Source organism: Ochotona princeps, chromosome 7, assembly GCF_030435755.1.
Source record: "Ochotona princeps isolate mOchPri1 chromosome 7, mOchPri1.hap1, whole genome shotgun sequence".
NCBI classification, from domain to species: Eukaryota; Metazoa; Chordata; class Mammalia; order Lagomorpha; family Ochotonidae; genus Ochotona; species Ochotona princeps.
In genome coordinates, this window is record NC_080838.1 from 48,160,745 (window position 1) to 48,179,879 (window position 19,135).

Below are 19,135 nucleotides of genomic sequence, written 5' to 3' on the forward strand. Positions count from 1 at the left end.
CAATCCATCTGAGGATCACATCCTCACTGAATCTACTCTTTCTCTCCTTAGATGGTGGCCACGGGAATCTGTCGCTCAGACGACCACGTGGTTAGTGGAAGCATTGTCTCGCCTCTCCCTATTATTCTAGGCCACGAGGCAGCCGGCATTGTGGAGAGCATAGGCGAAGGGGTGACAACCGTAAAACCAGGTAAAGAATTCACACTCAGAGACGGTGCCTTGCTTTTAGATCCCAAGAGCATCCAGCTCAAAGAACACACTGAGGACATGATAGAGGAGACAACTTGCACAAGTTCACTAATGAGCTGCTTTCCTCTTTCCCCTCTGCCTAACTTGGGCATATATATGCATTCAGGCACTCAGGCACTCTCTTCTGCAGTAATTATGTTTTGAGCATCTCCTAGAGGCTAACTCACTTGGAAAAGTCAAGAATTGGTTATCAACATTCTCATTTTTACTATAATCCAGGCTACAGCAGATTATCCAGTCTCCTCAACATGTAATGGAAGTATGGCAGCCCACTTGGAACTAAATTACTACTTCTGGAGAAAATACTTAGGCTTCAATTCACGAAAGAATAAGTGAAATTGTGTGTGGAGAGAACCCAGCAGAAATCAGGGAGTGCAAAAGTGAAGAATTAATACATTGGAAGTTATTTATAAAAGTCTGTGTTGATTCTCACATTTGAATTTCCTGTTTGGGAGTGTCCAGGCATAAACAACCCAATGCTGATAAAAAAACCTTTGTGAAAGAGTGATTAGTGACAGCTGGGATTAAAACCTATTTCTTGGAGATTTCTAAAAAAAGAAACCCAAACCTATAATACATACTTTGTGATGTAAATCTTTTGATGATGCTTTATTAATTCCTGGGTAAAAACCTAAGAGCTTGTTTTCTGCCTCTCCAGGTGATAAAGTCATCCCGCTCTTTACTCCCCAGTGTGGAAAATGTAGAATTTGTAAACATCCGGAGAGCAATTTCTGCATGAAAAATGAGTATGTTTCTGACACTCTCCTTGCACAGCAATGTGTTTACATATTCATTATGCTCCTGCCTCATGTCCTTGTGTGTTTCTGTCTTGCTCTGCACAGTTTGGCCAAGCCACGCGGGACATTAGTGGATGGCACCTGCAGGCTCACCTGCAAGGGAAAGCCTGTCTACCACTTTGTAGGCACCAGTACCTTCTCCCAGTACACAGTGGTGGATGAGATTTCAGTAGCCAAAATTGATGCAGCTGCACCACTGGAGAAAGTCTGCCTCATTGGCTGCGGATTTTCCACTGGGTATGGGTCGGCAGTCAAAGTTGCCAAGGTAGGAATGACACTGGCCAGTAAAACCAGTTCTATTCAAACTATCAGGAAACAAAGGGGAAGCCATTTCTTATAGGAATTAGAGGTTCTTCTGCAAACTTCAGCGGTGGTAGTGATGGATATGAATAGAACTCTAGCCCTGGAAGAAATATGGGAGCATGTCTTATAATACGGCCAGTTGTAAAAATGGTTGAGCTATTGACAGTTAAGAAAATGTAACAGTTTAATTTTCAATAATTATAATTTAACTAGCATTTGTTGTTGATTTAATATTAGGCTCTGGGACTCTCTGAATCATAATTTTAGAAATAGAAATCATCCATCTGTACACACGTGGCACAGCTGGCTCTGTCAGCCTCGGAGGCAACGGGAGGCCCTGAAGTCTTCATGTCAGTGCTGGAAAGGGGAAGCCTGTCTTCAGACGTGCTCTTGAGGGCGGCTTATTTTCTCTTTCCAGAATCAGTTATAACTGGCTTTCCTGTAACCTACCATAGCAAGTTCACTTACCATTTGTATTTTTAAGAAGCAGGAAATGAAGTTTTGTGATATTTATTCCACTGATTACGGACCTTCACAGACTGATAGGGAAATCTTCCACTCATTGGTTCCCTCACTCTCGAAATGCACATGATAATCAAGGCTGGATTTGGCTAAACCAAAGGTTCAGAGTTACTTGTCAATCCTCAGTATGTCAAGGACCAAAACTTGAGCTATAGCCTGCTGTCCCCTAGTGTGCACATGGACAAGAAACTGGAGTCAAAAGGACAGCGTGGATGTTAATCCGAGCATTCCAGCACAGAACCTGTCTTTCTCTTAAGTGCCCAGGCTTACTCTGCTATAATATAACATTAGGTGAATGAAATAATAAGTGTCCATTAATTTGAGAATGTAACAATAAAATTATTGGGGCAAAAGTGTATTTTACTACTCAAAGATGACTACAGAAGACTAATACTAGGCTCATTAAAGAGCACGTAGAGAATTGAAGCAATTTAGAGCATAGCTTTTCAAAATATCTGTGACTATAGACACAACTGCTTTGTGGCATTGCTTGCTCAGGTTTAACAGATGATGTAAGTGAGCCCACATAGAAACTAGAAGCTAAGGGTAATCATATTGATGGATTTTGGTCAACACTTAAAATAGCGACATCTTTTCATTACACTATTTCATTACATTATCATTTCTGGGCATTTAAACTCAAAGATCACATTAACGAAGAGCACATTGGTCTCAAGGTGTGTTTCTTAAGTGTTTTATGCTGAATTTCACAGCTAACTTTTGTTCTTGTTTTACTGTGAATGAACCAAATAGGAGTTAATTCTGGAGGGTGTGATTGTGTCATTTTTCAGTCTTTGGGCATGACCTTGTGCACATATTTCATTTCCCAAAATTGCTTGCATGTGTGTATGAGGCACTGAAACTGGATGACGATGAATTTGAGCCATTGAGGGTCTTATGTTCCCTGGTGGTCTAATGGCTAGGATTCGGTGCTTTCACCATTAAGGGTCTCATCATGACTGAAGTCATTGACACTCTGATCATCCAGGTCCCTGGTTCCTAGTTTGGGCTCCAGTTGCATCACCTGGGGGTGGATTTAGTCCACAGAGATCCTGATTTAATTGACACAACTCTAACTTAGGCACTGGGTTGTTGAAAAAAAAATTAAATAAAAAAACTCCCCAAATAAGTCTTAAATACAGGAAAGGTTGAACAATTAACTAGTTCAACATACTCCAGATTACACATGAAGCAAGAAGAGGTTTCCACAGTGGGTTTGATGGAAGAATATGAGGAGCTCCTAGTAACAGACATGGTATGGCACTTCACAGCTTAGTTTTTGAATATGTGTCACTTAATCCATTTTTGCCTTTTCTGAAAACACAGGTCACCCCAGGGTCGACCTGTGCTGTGTTTGGTCTGGGAGGAGTTGGCCTCTCTGTTATTATGGGCTGTAAAGCAGCTGGGGCAGCCAGGATCATCGGGGTGGACATCAACAAAGACAAGTTTCCAAAGGCCAAAGAGGTCGGTGCCACTGAATGCATTAACCCTCAAGACTATAAGAAGCCCATCCATGAAGTGATACAGGAAATGAGCGACGGAGGTGTGGACTTCTCATTTGAAGTGATTGGTCGGCTTGACACCGTGGTATGTATTAAAATATACCTTGATTTTTCCACTTCCACAATCTGGAATTTGCTTTAAGCAGATTAGACTTACTAGAATGATGAAAGACAATTTTTTGCCTCCATTTCTTTGATCTGCACTGTTTTATGTATTGTGTGGTAAAATTTTTTATTGAATCAGATAACCAAAACTGAAGAATACTTCCATTTCAGAACTCAAAAATGTTTAGTTTTTTTTTCTTAAAGAGTGATTACAAAATAAGCATGCTATCCTTTAGAAAGAATTCAAACTAAAGCAAATATGAGTAACAAAAATTCTTTTTTTTCATTGGCAGTCATATTTTGTCACACATTGTTATAAATATGATTTTAAAGGTTTCAGAAGCTTTAATGACTTTTTTCACAAATTTTCATTTCACCATAACTAACAAGAATCAATTTAGGCCACAATGCATTTTGTCAACACGAAATATGCCCATGTAAGATGAAAGCTTTTAATCATTATTACATCTTACCAGAGACAGCTAATGCCTGACTCGGGACATAACAGGATCTATATGTTCAATTTAATAGTCAACAGTTTTTGTTGGACACCAAGTTTCAGTTTTGTTTAGAAATAACAAGATACATGAAACGTCTCCTTAAATGACTTCTGCTGTTTCTGTTAGAAATCTGTTATGCAATCTTACAGTAACAACATTTACAATATAAATAATGTTACTTCCATAAAATTTCAAATGTCATCAATTGCCACAGGGAAGATATCCAGCCTTGTCTCTCCTAACCTGAATTCTTTATATTTCTACACTTGAAATTCTAATGACCACATATCATCACTATTGACGCTCTCCAGTAAGTTCTCACAATTTTAGTGACAGGGAGAGTAATCTTCCAGGATAAGTCTTTACAGTCTAGCCCTGCTCCAATATACATACTATTTAGTATAAATGAATTAAGTTCTAGGAGAAACCAGCTCTTTCCATACTGTTGATTTTTTTCTATGCTCCTTTTACAAGGCACCTCATGAAAAAAGGTTTTGACTGTTTCAAGCCATCAATTCCTGATACCCACCTTTTCTGAGGACAACTGATCTTCAAGTGCTATGGAAAAATTAACAATTACATAACACGGGAAAACCCAGAGATTTTTCCTTCTTCAGAATATTTCCCTAAATCTGACTACAGCACGACAGACCTCTGGAGTGTCTTTCAATATCATATAAAACCAGGTTTATAAAGTTTAGTTTAAAGTAAAAGCAATATACATATTGGGAAGATATATAACACTTAAGCATATCCATTTTAGAAATGTACAAAACAAGGATCCACGGGAAAAAGAGATGAGACTATATAAGAAAAACTGTTAATAATATAATAAAAATATAGAGGCACAGGTTCAAAATGCCAACTTACTAAATTAATGTAAAATAAATTAAGCAACTCATACTTTGCCCAACAACCATATGATGATCAAACTGTAAACTTAATTGAGAAAGTGTTTATATCTTCCATGTTTATAAAGATGATTTCCTCTTTACTAGTGTTTTACTTTGTTTTTTCATTGTAGTGTTCCAAAGGCAGAGATTCCATTTCTACCTCTTTATCCACCATTAATTATAAACTTAATAACAATCATGTTGATGAATATATTCAAGCAGACTGTTTGATGTCTTCATCCATAAAATTTATAAGAAGGCAATAAATACATATATATTTATTCATTCTTTCTAAATATCAAAAAATAATTCTTTGTGGACACTTCCTACAGTGACCATCCTACAGCACAGTCGCTGGCACCATGGGGAATTAAGGAAGTCAGGAACATAATCCCTTCTCTACACACTTTCTGGCCTGGTCTATATTACATGAGCAATATTAGGAACTATCAGAGAATCTACTTTAATAATGCTCAGTGTGCTTTTATTCCAGACTGCTGCCCTGTTATGCTGTCATGGGTCATGTGGCACAAGTGTTGTCGTAGGGGTACCCCCAGATTCACAAAGCCTCACAGTGAACCCTGCGCTACTACTGACAGGACGCACCTGGAAAGGAGCAGTTTTTGGTGGTATGTAGACACAGTCAGGCTTGAAGAGCTGAGTCTAAGAATTTCCCACCTTCTACAAGTGACAAGTCAGAGACCCAACCATGGGTGCTGACATAGTTGGAGGGCAAGGAGTAACTCTCTCCCCTTCTCTCCTCTCCCTGCAATTTACACAGGAGGGAGAAAAAAAGAACTGAAATATTAAAAGCACCCACCTTCCTCCACACCTTGACCTCTTCACTATAATCAGAGGCCCCATGTGGTTATGCAACATTCTCACCTATGTAATCAATACTAAACATAACATCAAATTACAAAAATAAGCAACAAGGTCAGGTTTGAAAAAGCAATATAATCAAAAGAAAATTTGATTTCCTCTTGTATGTATACATTCCATCAACACAGGAAATAAATGGACAGAGGAAACCCTAAAACAGATTTTCTGGTGACCTCAAAACCTAGTCAAGAACTTTCAGTACCACCTCTTCTGATTTTTATGACTGCATAAAGCATCCACATTCCTAGTAGGACATAGGAAATCTATAGCTATTGTTCACAACATCATCCATGTCTCAAGGATAAGCAACTGCTCAATTTGCTCCTTAACCTAGGCTATAATCAACTGTGCCATAATTTCTCCATGAAAGAGTAAAGAACTCAGCCCCTGGCATAGCCAGGGAGAGTTGAAAAATAATTGAAACCCTACAGAAGGATGCTAAAGTATTACCTCTCTATTAGGCTCAACAATAGCAGTCTGTACTTGTAATACTTCTATAAACATTCATTTGATTGTATTGAAAAGTGTATTCTCCGTGTTGCAACTAACAATAATGCTGTCTTCTCTTTAGGCTTTAAGAGTAAGGACTCTGTTCCCAAACTCGTAGCTGATTTTATGGCTAACAAGTTCCAATTGGATCCACTAATAACCAAAGTTTTACCCTTTGAAAAAATAAATGAAGGATTTGACCTGCTTCGTGCTGGAAAGAGGTAGATTTTAAGCTGCTTGTTGTGGTAGAAGGTGGGCTCATTTTGAATGAAAATGTGGAAGGCTGAGAAAGCCTTGGAGTGGTTTGCTTTTTCTCTATCATTCAGTCTTTTGAGCTAGAACATCTAAGATCAGGCTGTAAAAATTACTGTTTTGCAGTTCCTGTTGTGCTAAATACAAATGCCATTGCTTACAGCACATCTGACTGATCAGAACCACTCTGACTTCTTCACAGTAGAGCATTCATCCTTCAGGGAATAGAAGCCATCCTAATTCCATCATGGAGTCACTGAGGCCTCTGGCTGGACACAGACACCCCCCTTTAATATGTGTACATTTGAATTCCATTCACAATATTCCCAATTTGCACTGTGCTACTAGGTGTCGTTACTGTGCAACTGCTTTCTATACAGATATTACCAGCATTTAATCTTAAAGCTACTGTAATTTTTACCTCTTCTTACACTTGATAGAGACTTTTCACAGAGAAAAGTTGTTTTAAGAGTACAAAATGCTATTTGAAATGTAAGTTTAGTTTGGGAAAAGCCAAGTTCCTTTCTTATTTGTACCATTTAGCATTTAGAACCATCGCATAGCATGAGTTTAGGCACCTGCATTTACATGAGAGGTGACGGCCAATAATAGCGCCCTTCCTCTGGCCCCATTGGCCACAGTGGAGCTTCTTTTCCTGTCCCACACTTACTGTCTTGAAGCTTCCAATGATCAAAGACATTTCTTGGACACTCACATAACATACACTGGATATATCAACAATCTTGACAAAGAAAAGAAGTCAGCATCCTTAAATAAGTGTTTAAGTAAGGGTCTCATTTTAATTATCTAACATGGCTTTCAACCAGTGCTGACATGCTGATCCCAATTTCACCATCAAAGGGGAAAAGTCAGAGGAGTCACTTGGCCAATGCAGGCAGAGGGTAGGCATGGAGGCCAGAAGTCCAAGTTAGATGAACTGCTACCAAAGTCACTTTTCTCTCTATTATATCACATTGACTCCTAAGCTCAAAAGCAATGAAGTCCAGTAGGTATGAGAGGTTAGTTACCAGTGACTAGTATCATCATTATTAGGCAGTAAAGCTGATGACAAACACGCAGGGACTTTAAGAACTTCATGAAAAAATGGTGTCAAATGAGACATTTATGTTGGTACCAAAATTATTGCAAATCACAAATTCTTTTATAATACACAATTTCCTCAAATATTTTGAAGATGTCTGTCTAGACATCACCAAAATAAGAGAGCAGCATTCAGCTTCAAATGAATTTGTTAAGCACGCTTCCATTCTCTTTCTGTGAATGCTACATGGGTGATCATACATATTTAAATAAACAGAGCCCCATTAACAAGCAAAGATTCAAAACTATAACTTTCAATTTTGATAAGCATAGGGCAACATGGGCACTTTAATATACTGCTTACAGACATACTGTTGCAGAACAATTGGGTAATTTCCACCAGAAACCTTTAGACACAGAGACACTTTGTCCAACAATTCTACTTTTAGAAGTCAATTTTTCATAGAAAAAGAATGAAAATGGTAACCCACATCTCTGATTGAATATACATATTGTATAGATCCATACATATATATATGTATGAGTAAGAAATTGTTGAATGGCTCACATTAAGGCACTGATTAGATTCTAATCATATTAGAAGTGAAAAAAACTATTAAAATTATTTTAATGCACTTAGAAATTCTCATACTCTCAGGCTCAGAAAAAGAGAATATGAACTTATATGCATAATGTGACCCTAAATTTTCAACAGAGTAGCAGTAAAATGGGAGAATACTCAAAATAGAACCAGAAAAGAACTGCTCTTCTACTTGACGTGAAAGCAGAGGAAGAGAAGGGGAATGGCTGGGAACATAGATTTTCTCTGTGTCTTACAGAATGTTCCTTTGATTCTAGTGTGCCAGAGTATGAACTGTCTAAATGTTAAAACAGTTTCTTTTATTTCCTATTTCAGTATTCGTACCATCCTGACATTTTGAGATCACACAAATGCCTTCCTTGGACGCAGTCCTCTGATTCCTGTGCTCTACATCACCTGCAAGACAAGCCACACATCATTACCTGTACTTCTTCCTTCTGTGAGATGCCCCAATAAACGAGATGTGAAAGCTCTACCAAAAAGCTGATGTGAAGTAATTTTTCAAGCACTTGCTTAAGTCTTACTGAGATCTGGGTAGGATATTGAACATAATCTGGGAAATAGGAGGCCAGTAACTGAGCCTTTGTAGTCATTCTACACATGCCATCTTTCCCACTGAGGAAAGACATTTCCTGAGCTGTTCTGAATTTTTGCATCTCTGCAATACTTAATCATTGACCCCTAGTGGACAGGATCATTCATTTCTCCTAAAATATACATGATAGACTATTGTACATGGGCCTTCAACCCCTGTGGGAAGCCATGCAGTTGGGACAGATGGCATGAGGCTGTGACTAGCACCACTCCTCAGTTAGCAAGGCTACAAAGAGATTCTGGCTACGTGGCAAGACCCGGCAGAATGTCTCTAATCACCTCATTGCTGCCTCATCCCATTGAATGGACACTCGATGACTTCTCTAATATTTCTTTTTTTTTATCCATTGGTTATATTGTATTATGTGATACAGTTTTGTTGGAACTGGGAATCACCCCACCCCTCCCCGCACCCTCCTCCCATGTGGAATATTCCATCTTGTTGCATATCTACTGATCAGGTACAGTTGAGAGTCCCTATTTGCAAGCATAAACCAAACACAGAGTCCAACATCCCATAGTCCAATCTAGTTCTTCAGCTTCCTGGGGAGACCCTGTCCGGTCCTAGGGCAGAACCATCAGAGTATCAACCCGATCAATTAAAGGCTCCAATGTACCCTCAGCAACAATTAACTTCGTTGTGTAACTAATAGTTATACTACTGAGTAACCAGTATGTTAAAAACAATTGCAATTTCTTAACCATCTTCTGTGATCACCTCATTGTCAATTCAGTTTTAGTTTATACACAACATATAACATAATATACATAAAATAACATGTTTTACATAACATCATATCCTCTTAACGCAAACATGTGGTATCTGACATTTTGGGATTGGCTCATTTCCCTTAGCATTATGGTTTCCAGTTTGGCCCATTTGGCCACAAAGAACTGCATTTTGTGTTTTTTAATAGCTGAGTAGTATTCCATGGAGTAGATGAACCATAGCTTTCTTATCCAGTCTTCTGCTGATGGGCATTTCGATTGTTTCCATGTTTTTGCAATTACTGATTGTGCTGCTATGAGCATAGGGGTGCATGTTGGCTTCTCATAAAACAGGTGTTTTGGGTATATTCCTAGGAGTGCTATTGCTGGATCATACGGTATGTCGATTTTGAGTTGTTTGAATATTCTCCATACTGATTTCCATAGAGGTTGTACCAACCTGCAGCCCCACCAGCAGTGGAGTAGGGTTCCCTTTTTCCCACAACCTCACCAACAAGTGTTGTTGGTGCTTTTATTCATGTGGGCCAGTCTTACTGGCGTCGGGTGGTACCTCATTGATGTTTTAATTTGGATTTCCCTTATTGCCAGGGAACTTGAGCATTTTTTCATATGTTTATTTGCCATTTGGGTTTGTTCCTTTGTGAAGTGTTTGCCAATTTCCTGTGCCCACTTCTTGAGTGGCTTGTTTGTTTTGACATTTTGGTTGTTTTGTAGCTCTTTGTATATTCTGGAAATTAGCCCTCTATCACCTATGTTGTGTGTGAAGATCTTCTCCCATTCTGTGGGTTGCTTTTTTACTTTGTTGAATTTTTCCTTTGCTGTACAGAAGCTTCTTAGTTTGATGAGGTCCCATTTGTTTATTCTGGTTTTGATTGCTAATGCTTTTGGTGTCCTTTTTAGGAAGTCGGGGCCTACCCCTAGATCTTATAGAGTATTTCCGACATTTTTTTCCAAAGGTTTGAAGGTTTCTGGATGTAGGTTTAGATCTTTTATCCCTTTGGATTTGATCTTAGTGTATGGTGAGAGATGTGGGTCTATCTTTTTGTTTCTGCAGGCTATCAACCAGTTGTCCCAACAGCTTTTATTGAACAGACCTTCCCATTTGCCTGGGTTGTCGTTTGTCTTTTTGTCAAAGATCATTTGGCTGTATTTGTGTGGGTTCCCATCTGGTGTTTCTATTCTGCTCCATTGATCTTCTCTATTTTTTTTGCCAGTACCATGCTGTTTTGATAACCACTGCCCTATAATATGTCCAGAGGTCCGGAACTGTGATTCCCCCTGCTAACTTCCTGTTCTTCAGGATGGTTCTAGGTATTCGTGGTTTTTTGTGTTTCCAGATGAAACTTTGAATCATTGTTTCCACTTCCATGAAGAATGTTTTGGGCAATTTGATTGGGATTGTGTTGAATGTATATATTGCTTTTGGCAATATAGACATTTTAATGATATTGATTTTACCTATCCAGGAGCATGGGATGTTACTCCATCTTTTGAGGTCTTGTTCAATTTCTTTTTTAAGTAGTTTGTAGTTTTCTTCAAATAAGTCTCCTACATTTTTGGTTAGGTTTATTCCAAGGTACTTCATACTTTTCTCTGTTATTTTGAATGGTATCTTGCTGGTTAAATCTTTTTCCATCTTGGGGCTATTTGCATATACTATGGCTGTTGACTTTTGTTCATTAAGTTTGTACCCTGCCACTCTACCAAACTCTCGTACAAGTTCTAGCAGTCTCTGTATCGAGTCTCTTGGCTCTTCTACATAAAGAATCCTATCATCTGTGTATAGTGAGAGCTTGACTTCTTTGTTTCCCATTTGGATTCCTCTGATTTCTTTTTCTTGTCTTATGGCCTCAGCGAGTATCTCTAGGACTATGTTGAATAGCAGTGGAGAAAGTGGACATCCCTGTCTTGTTCCAGATCTCAGTGGGAAGGGTTCCAGTTTTTCTCCATTCAGTATGATGCTGGCGTTGGGCTTTTCATATATTGCTTTGATTATGTTGTGGATTTTTCCATCTATGCCTACCTTGGTTAGGGTTTTTAGCAGGAAGTGGAGTTGGATTTTGTCAAAACCTTTTTCTGCGTCTATTGATACTATCATGTGGTTCTTGTTTTGCAATTTTTGGATGTGGTGTATCACATTTATGGATTTCCGGATGTTGAGCCATCCCTGCATTCCAGGGATGAATCCTACTTGATCTGGATGAATGATCTGTCTGATGTGTTTTTGAATTCTGTTGGCTAGGATTTTGTTGAGAATCTTAGCATCAATGTTCATCAGAGAAATAGGTCTGTAGTTTTCTTTCTCTGTTAGTTCTCTGTCTGGTTTTGGGATTAAGGTGATGTTGGCTTCATAGAATGAGTTTGGAAGGGTTGCTTCTTTTTCTATTGTTTTGAAGAGTTTGTAGAGGATTGGGGTCAGTTCTGTTCGGAATGTTTTGTAGAATTCTGTAGTGAAGCCGTCTGGGCCTGGGCTTTTCTTTGTTGGGAGATCTTTAATCACTGATTCAATCTCTGCTTCAGTTATGGGTTTGTTCAGGTCGTTTGTTGCCTCTGGGCTAAGTTTTGGCAGGTGGTAGAAGTCTAAGAACTTATCCATTTCTTGGTGATCTTCTGATTTGTTGGAGTACAGTGCTTTGTAGTAATTTCTAATTATGGCCTTAATGGATGCGGTGTCTGTTGTTATGTTGCCTTTTTCATCTTTGATGCTGTTAATTCTTGCCTTCTCTTGTTTTTTCTTTGTCAGTCGGGCCAGTGGGGTGTCTATCTTGTTTATCTTCTCAAAAAAAAACAGCTTTTTGATTCATTGATTTTGTGTATCTTTTTTTTATTTCGATCTGATTAATTTCCTCCCTTGTTTTGATGATTTCTTGTTTCCTATTGTGTGTGGGGCTCTTCTGCTGTTGTTTTTCCAATTCCTGGAGGTGTGTTTTTAGTTCCTGTATTTGGCGCCTCTCTTGGGCCTTGACATGAGCTCCAATTCCGATGAGTTTACCCCGTAGCACTGCTTTGGCAGTGTCCCACAAATTTTGGAATGTTGTGTCAGAATTTTCATTGGTTTCGATAAATTTTTTGATCTCATCTTTAATTTCTTCTCTGATCCATTGTTCGTTTAATAGCATATTGTTCAGCCTCCAAGAGTTTCTGTATTTCCTGGGGCATTTTGAATTGCTGATTTCCAGTTTCATTCCGTGGTGGTCTGAGAGGGTACATGGTATGATTCCTATCTTTTTGAAGTTATTTAGGTTTGCTTTGTGTCCTATCATGTGGTCGATCCTGGAGAAGGTGCCATGAACTGCTGAAAAAAATGTATAATCTGTGGCCTTAGGATAAAAAATTCTATAAATATCTATCATGTCCAGTTGTTCTATTGTTTGTATGAACTGTGTTGTTTCTTTGTTGAGTTTTTGTTCTGTTGATCTGTCTATTGTTGTTAGTGGGGTGTTAAGATCACCCACTATTATTGTGTGCATATCTATGTCTCCCCTTAAGTCCGTGAGTAATTGCTTCATGTAGCTAGGTGCGTTTGAATTTGGTGCATATATGTTCACAATGGTAATTACTTCCTGATGGATCAGTCCCTTCACCAATATATAATGTCCTTCCCTGTCCTTTTTGATGTGTGTCAGATTGAAGTCCACATCATCTGAAATTAAGACAGCTACCCCTGCCTTTTTTTCTAGTTCATTGGCATGAAATATTTGTTTCCAACCTTTCACTTTCAGTTTCTTAGAATCTCTTCTGGTTAGATGTGTCTCTTGTAGGCAACAGATAGTTGGGTGCTGTTTGATAATCCATTCTGTTAATCTATGCCTTTTGATTGGTGAGTTCAGGCCATTTGTGTTAAGAGTTAAAATTGAGAGGTTGTGATTTTGCCCTGCCATACTTGTTTTTGTGGGTGTTGATATCTGTGTAAATGCCCTTCCTTTTGTGGACTTTAGTGGGGAGACCTTCCTGATTGCCATCTTTGCTTATGATTCACCTCCTTTTTTTCTGGATTTAGTGCATTTCTAAGGAGATTTTGTAGAGCTGGTTTTGTGCTGGCATATTCTAATTTCTCTTTGCTATGAAAGTATCTGATTTCCTTCTCAAATACGAATGAGATCTTTGCTGGGTACAATATTCTTCGTTGACAGTTGTTCTGATTCAGGATTTGGAAGATCTTTGTCCATTCTCTTCTTGCTTGTAAGGTCTCTTCAGAGAGGTCAGCAGTGATTCTGATTGGTTTTCCCCCGTATGTGATCTTTTCTCTGCTTCGTACTTGTCTCAGGATTCTTTCTTTGTCTTCGTTGGAGTGGAACTTGAGCACCATATGTCTGGGTGAAGATCGCTTTGGGTCATATCTGCTGGGAGTCCTCTGACCGTCCTGGATTTGGGCTGGGTTCATGTTCCAAGTGTTTTGGAAGTTTTCCCGTATAATTTCGTTGAGCACCATTTGCATTCCTGACTCTTTTTCCGCTCCTTCAGGAAGGCCAATAATCCTAGTATTCGATTTTCTGAGGTTGTCTTTCATTTCTTGTATGGTCTTATTGGCTTTGTTCAGACTTGTCTCCAGCTGTTTAATGAGCTGGGTATGTTCGTTTTGTGTGTCTTCCGTTTCAGAGATCCTCTCTTCTGCTGTATTTGTTCTGTTGGTTAGGCTTTCAATTTTGTGCTGTAAGTCAAGGATTTTACTTTTCATTTGTTGTATTTCTGCAACTATGCCGTTCTTGAATTCCTTGAAGTCCTCCCAATTCTTCTCATTGTCTCTGACATATTTTAACATTATTTTTTTGAATTTGTTGTCTGGTAGATCTTCTATGTCTTCATCTCGCATCTCCAAAATAGACATTGGCTTTTCATCCTTTATTGGTAGGGTGTTGGCTCTCACATCTGGATCATTACCTTTTCTGGTATTTCTTCCCATTGTGTTAGTGTTTCTTTTTTGAGAGACCTAGGCACCAGTGTGCTGACGGGTCTCCAAGCACTATCCCGTAGAGATCGGAGTCCGCAGGCGTGGAGTAGCAGGGTGTGGGAATTTTCAAGGCACTTTTGGTGCGTCTCCAGAACACTGGACCTCAGGGCGCCACTTCCAGGGCCCAGCACACTCTCAGCTCGTCCCCTACAGGTATGCTGCCACAGGGCGTGGGGGAGTGAAGGCACTGTCTGTGAGCGCCCCCGTGCGCGGGATCACAGGGCTTGGAGGATTCTAGGTGCTTTCTCGGAGTGTCCCCAGTGCCAGGGACTGCAGGGCGTGGAGGTTCCAGGTGCTCTCTGGTAACGCCTCCTACACTCGGGTCTGCAGTGCCCTCCTGGTGCATCTCCCAAGCATGGGACTATAGAGCGTGGGGTGTTCCAGGTGCTCTCTGGAAGCACCTCCTGTGCAGGCCCACCCACCCCAGCGCTTTCAGGGGACCGACCGCCCCAGTGCTAGCACGGGACTGCCCAGCCCAGAGGCGTGCTCGGGTTCCTGTGGGATAGCACCGCACAGCAGAGTGCCAGACCGCAAAGGCACGGGGGAGTATTCAGTGTGCCTTTTGCCTTTCTCCTCAGCGCACAGGACCGCTGTGTGTCACCTCCCAGACACAGTTTTGGCAGTTTCAAGGCACTCGCCCTGTGTCCCTAGATGCTGGAGTCTCGGGGGGGGGAGGGGCAGGGAGTTGAGCACGAAGGGTGTTCAGGCCCTGTGCATGCCCCTGGGGGGCCAACTCCCGGAGGCTCGGACCCACCACTGTCCCCACCCAACTCACTCAAACCTCAGGTTCTTGCAGTCTGCCTCTTCCTCTGGTGGGAACCCTCGCCATGGGTGCGTCTCCTGGCGACTGCGTCTGGTGCAGGTCCTGGCGGGTCCCAATGGGACCTGGAGACTGCGGCGGGTGCAGGTCCTGGCAGGCTTGGCGTCCAAACTGGGCGGATGCCAGTGGGTCCCGATGACTCCAGGTCCTGATGTCTGCAGCGGGTGCAGGTCCTGGCGGGTCGGGGAGACTAGGGTGGGCAGGTGAAAGTGGGTCCTGATCAGTGCTGGTCCTCATGGCCACAGCGTCTGCGGGTCCTGAGGTCTGCGGGTTGACTGCGGCTCTCAGCGGCTGCACTCAAAGGTGACTCAGCAGGTCAGGAGCGGAAAGCCGTCTTCCCTGCCCTTTGTTTTGTTTTTTCCTGGTTGCTCTTCCGAGTTGTGTGGATTTTTTTGGCTCCACACTGTCCAGGGAACTTCACGTTCTTCTCCCTGTAGCTCTATGCTGCTCCACTTACGCTTTTGTCGCGTTCTAGCCCTCTCTGTCTGTGAGCTCCCTCACAGTCTTCCTCCGATGTCGGCCATCTTGCGAGTCTCCTTCAGGATTTTCTTAAAAATGATCATTTGCCTGGTACTTCATCAGTACTTCATTAAAATGTTTTTGAGTTTGGCATTCAGTACCAAGAGTATCTCATTAGCTTTGCCTGCTGCTTCTCTCAGAGAATTCATGAGGAGATCCAGGAACAAACATTTCCAAGAACCAAAACAAGCTCTTTATGCCAGGGTCCAGATTTCAGTAGGCCATCCAGGTTTTAAATTATGGGAAAGGAAGTAATCTTAATTCTCTCACCTTCCTTGGCTTTCACATTTAAGTGAAAGAATAAGAAAGGACCAGATGCATGGTGTTAGATTTGGGTAGATGAAACACATTGCCTTAGCAACTTAAATCTTTGCTCCTTATCCTGTTTAAATTTCATATTTTAAAGTTTTCTTTGCACTCACAAGAGGCAATATGTTTTTTCATTCCAAACAACTTTTAAGTAAATATTAACCATATTATGCTGCCAAGTCCTTTGACCTGCAAGTGAAGGACTTTGGACAGGATGATTCCTAGGCACCTTGTCAGTTACTGTGCTTTATATTGGGCCCTGCAAAAATGTGGAGGTGGCCTTTGTGGGTGGCAGACAACTGGATGGCTCACTCCAAGGCTCTTTTGCCCAGGCCCCTTTGGCACAGTCGAGGACAGAGTGTGTGCTTCTGAGCCACACAGATGTGCCTTGGGATTCTGTCACAGTTACATAGCATTTTCACAGCACCTTTCAAGATGGTATGCCTTTTTACATTCACACATCCTCAACCCTCTGATTTCATTGGATTAGTTCATGGCCAGACATTTGACTTAGGCTCAATATTTGACCGAACTAATTACAAAAAAGTTCTTGCACATAAGACAAAATAGAGTTGTGTCCAGGGTCCAGTAAGAAAATTGGTTGGTAAGTGCGGGAGGGTATTGGGAAGAAAGTACGGAGGACGTAAGGCAGGGAGAGAGGGAGAGAGGAGGAGATGGAGATAGAGGGAGAGGGAGAGAGAGAAATGTGAGATAGACTGTGAGTTCTGATGGCCAGTTAGTCAAGATACATCACTTACTTGTTTTCTTGACTTCTTATGTTTACGTTTCCTTAAGATTTTTAATTTTCATTCAAATGCAGATCAAATTTAGAGAGAGTAGAGACAGAGAGAAAGCTCTCCTTCTGCTGTTTCACTCTCCAAGTGGCCACATAGGTTGGAACTGAGCCAAACTGAAACTAGGGTCAGAAGTCTTTCAGGTTTCTCACACTAGTGCAGGGTCCCAAGGCTTTGGGCTATTCTCAGCTGCTTTCACAGGCCACAAGGAGGTAGCTGGATAGGAAGAAGAGCAGCCCAAACACAAAAACGAGAACACAGGGGATCCTGGCAGTTGTAACATGATGATTTAGCACCTAAGTCAGTGAGCCGGGCACTATAGTGATTTTCTTTTTCTCACTGTAAAATTCTTATTAACATTATCTTGAATACAATTTTGCTCTTGTACCTATCGACTGTTAGCAAGGACATCAAGGAACTTACTTCATGTGCAAAATAGAAAAAATAATAGTAACAAATTCCTTGGAAGGCTGCTCTGAGGGTTACGCCTGAAAATGAATGAATCACTTCCCATACAGTTCTACAGACTTAATAAGTGATGAATAAACTGTGGACATTTACTCTCTGTAAATTTATATATCAAAATAAGCCACCAATATATGCAGAATTAAAACGGTTCTTGATACCCAACCATGTCTGTCTCTCACTGAACAAACATATGGAAGAGTTTCTCAGATGGGTCAGGGCAGGGGCACTACTTGACATCACCCACATCCTCTGCTGAATGGCCAGACTCCATTCTGCACCATGGTCTCCACAAGTCAGGGGAGGTAAAGACGGGTCAAGGAGCAGACTGAGGGTCATTATCAAGCAGTGATTGCAGGCAATGATTGCAAGACCACACTGAAGAGATGAAAGACCGTCTGTCCCTGTGTGATGGCATGGAGCAGCCCAATATGACTCTCTGCACTTCTGTAAGTAAAGCTGGAAACAGACACTTGGTGCTCCTTGACAAGTCTATTCAAATACATGCCTAAGTTTAAGAGTATAGTTGGCTGACTATAAACCAACACATGGTTATCTGCACCGTGTCCCTACAAGTATTGGTGGAAGATTCAAGACCTCCTCAAAATTAAACCTATACTCTGTATTTCCTTTGTCAGTTTTTTAGCATGTGACAATTTGTAGCACTTTGTTTTATAAACTTTTTAGTGGCTGGTGCACTTTTGTGTGTGTGTGTGTGTGTGTGTGTGTGTGTGTGTGTGTTTCATCTTGTATAATACAGTTTGGTAGGAATAGGGATTACACTGAGTATGGTCCCATTTGCCAAAACAGTCATTGATCTGAAACACAATGGGCTTCTTTCTCTAAGGCCTCTTTGGAATCCTGCCTTCCCTCTCCTAAGCCCTGCCCAACCAGGCTCATTCTCTTGCTTATGCACCATTCTTCTCCATGGACTGTGCCTTTCCTATGCCACATATAATAACAGAATGCTCCTGCTTGCCAGTGTTCCATGAGAAGTGCTTCACATGTTTATTTCATTGATATACCAAACAATCCTTTGACCTGGTACTATTGTCCACCCAAATCTTACAGATAACAAACTTCAGAGAATGAACAGTTAAATAATTTCAAGGTCTCAAAGATAGTCAGGTCTGTTTGATTCCAAAGGCCACCCAGTGCCCTGAACCTATGCTGCCTTTTGCACTAGTCAATGTCACCAACTGACGCCAGCCCAGTGTCTGGAACAGTGGAGTGACCAGTCCACCACACATCAGTCAGGGAGGTGATGCTGACTGATGTCATGTAAAGCAGAAATGCCAGCGACAGTGAGAACCTTTGCTACAACAGTTGGGTGCCTAATTCTGGGCTTTGGAGAGGAGAGAACTTCAACAAACACACTCATTGGCTCATTCTGTCCTGCTTCATTGGTGCTGCTGCTTTTCCCCTCCTCCTTCCCAGTTGCAGCCTGTAGATTCAAAGTTCAAACTTGGAGCACACAAGGAGAAACAGTACGCTAAATTATCTTAGTAGGATTGAAAGAGGAGACGCATGGACACACACATGAAAAGATATGTATTCAAATGTACGTGTAGGGAAATGGTTAATCTAACAACAACAACTTGTAATCTGCAGAGTGCATTGCAAAACCAAGGTTTTGAATTCAGGTTTTGAGTTCTGTTTTTCTGATTTGATTTGGTGTGAGACGAAGCTGATGGGTGTGGCTTAGAATTTGAAATCACAAATCATGTGCAAATTTGATGACACAAGAGCAAACAAAATATCTGTGCTATATATTTGCTTCATGTACTTATGCAAGCAAGAAGTCCACAAGAATTTGCC

The 19,135-nt window shown here is 40.9% G+C and overlaps 1 protein-coding gene across 2 annotated transcripts in view; it reads left to right on the plus strand.

Annotated features, from left to right (window-relative positions):
- The window catches only part of LOC131480815 (alcohol dehydrogenase 1), a 38,980-nt gene extending 30,341 nt beyond the window's left edge, over positions 1-8,639 (plus strand). The window contains exons 3-9 of one of the 2 annotated variants that reach the window (XM_058667011.1): positions 52-190; positions 908-995; positions 1,092-1,311; positions 3,198-3,458; positions 5,365-5,500; positions 6,325-6,463; positions 8,452-8,639. In XM_058667011.1, the coding sequence (XP_058522994.1) occupies positions 52-190; positions 908-995; positions 1,092-1,311; positions 3,198-3,458; positions 5,365-5,500; positions 6,325-6,463; positions 8,452-8,476 (1,008 nt within the window). In that variant the 3' untranslated portion in view covers positions 8,477-8,639. The remainder of the gene's footprint in view (positions 1-51; positions 191-907; positions 996-1,091; positions 1,312-3,197; positions 3,459-5,364; positions 5,501-6,324; positions 6,464-8,451) is intronic. The other variant, XM_058667012.1, reaches the window with a different exon arrangement.
- Positions 8,640-19,135: the final 10,496 nt, after the last annotated feature.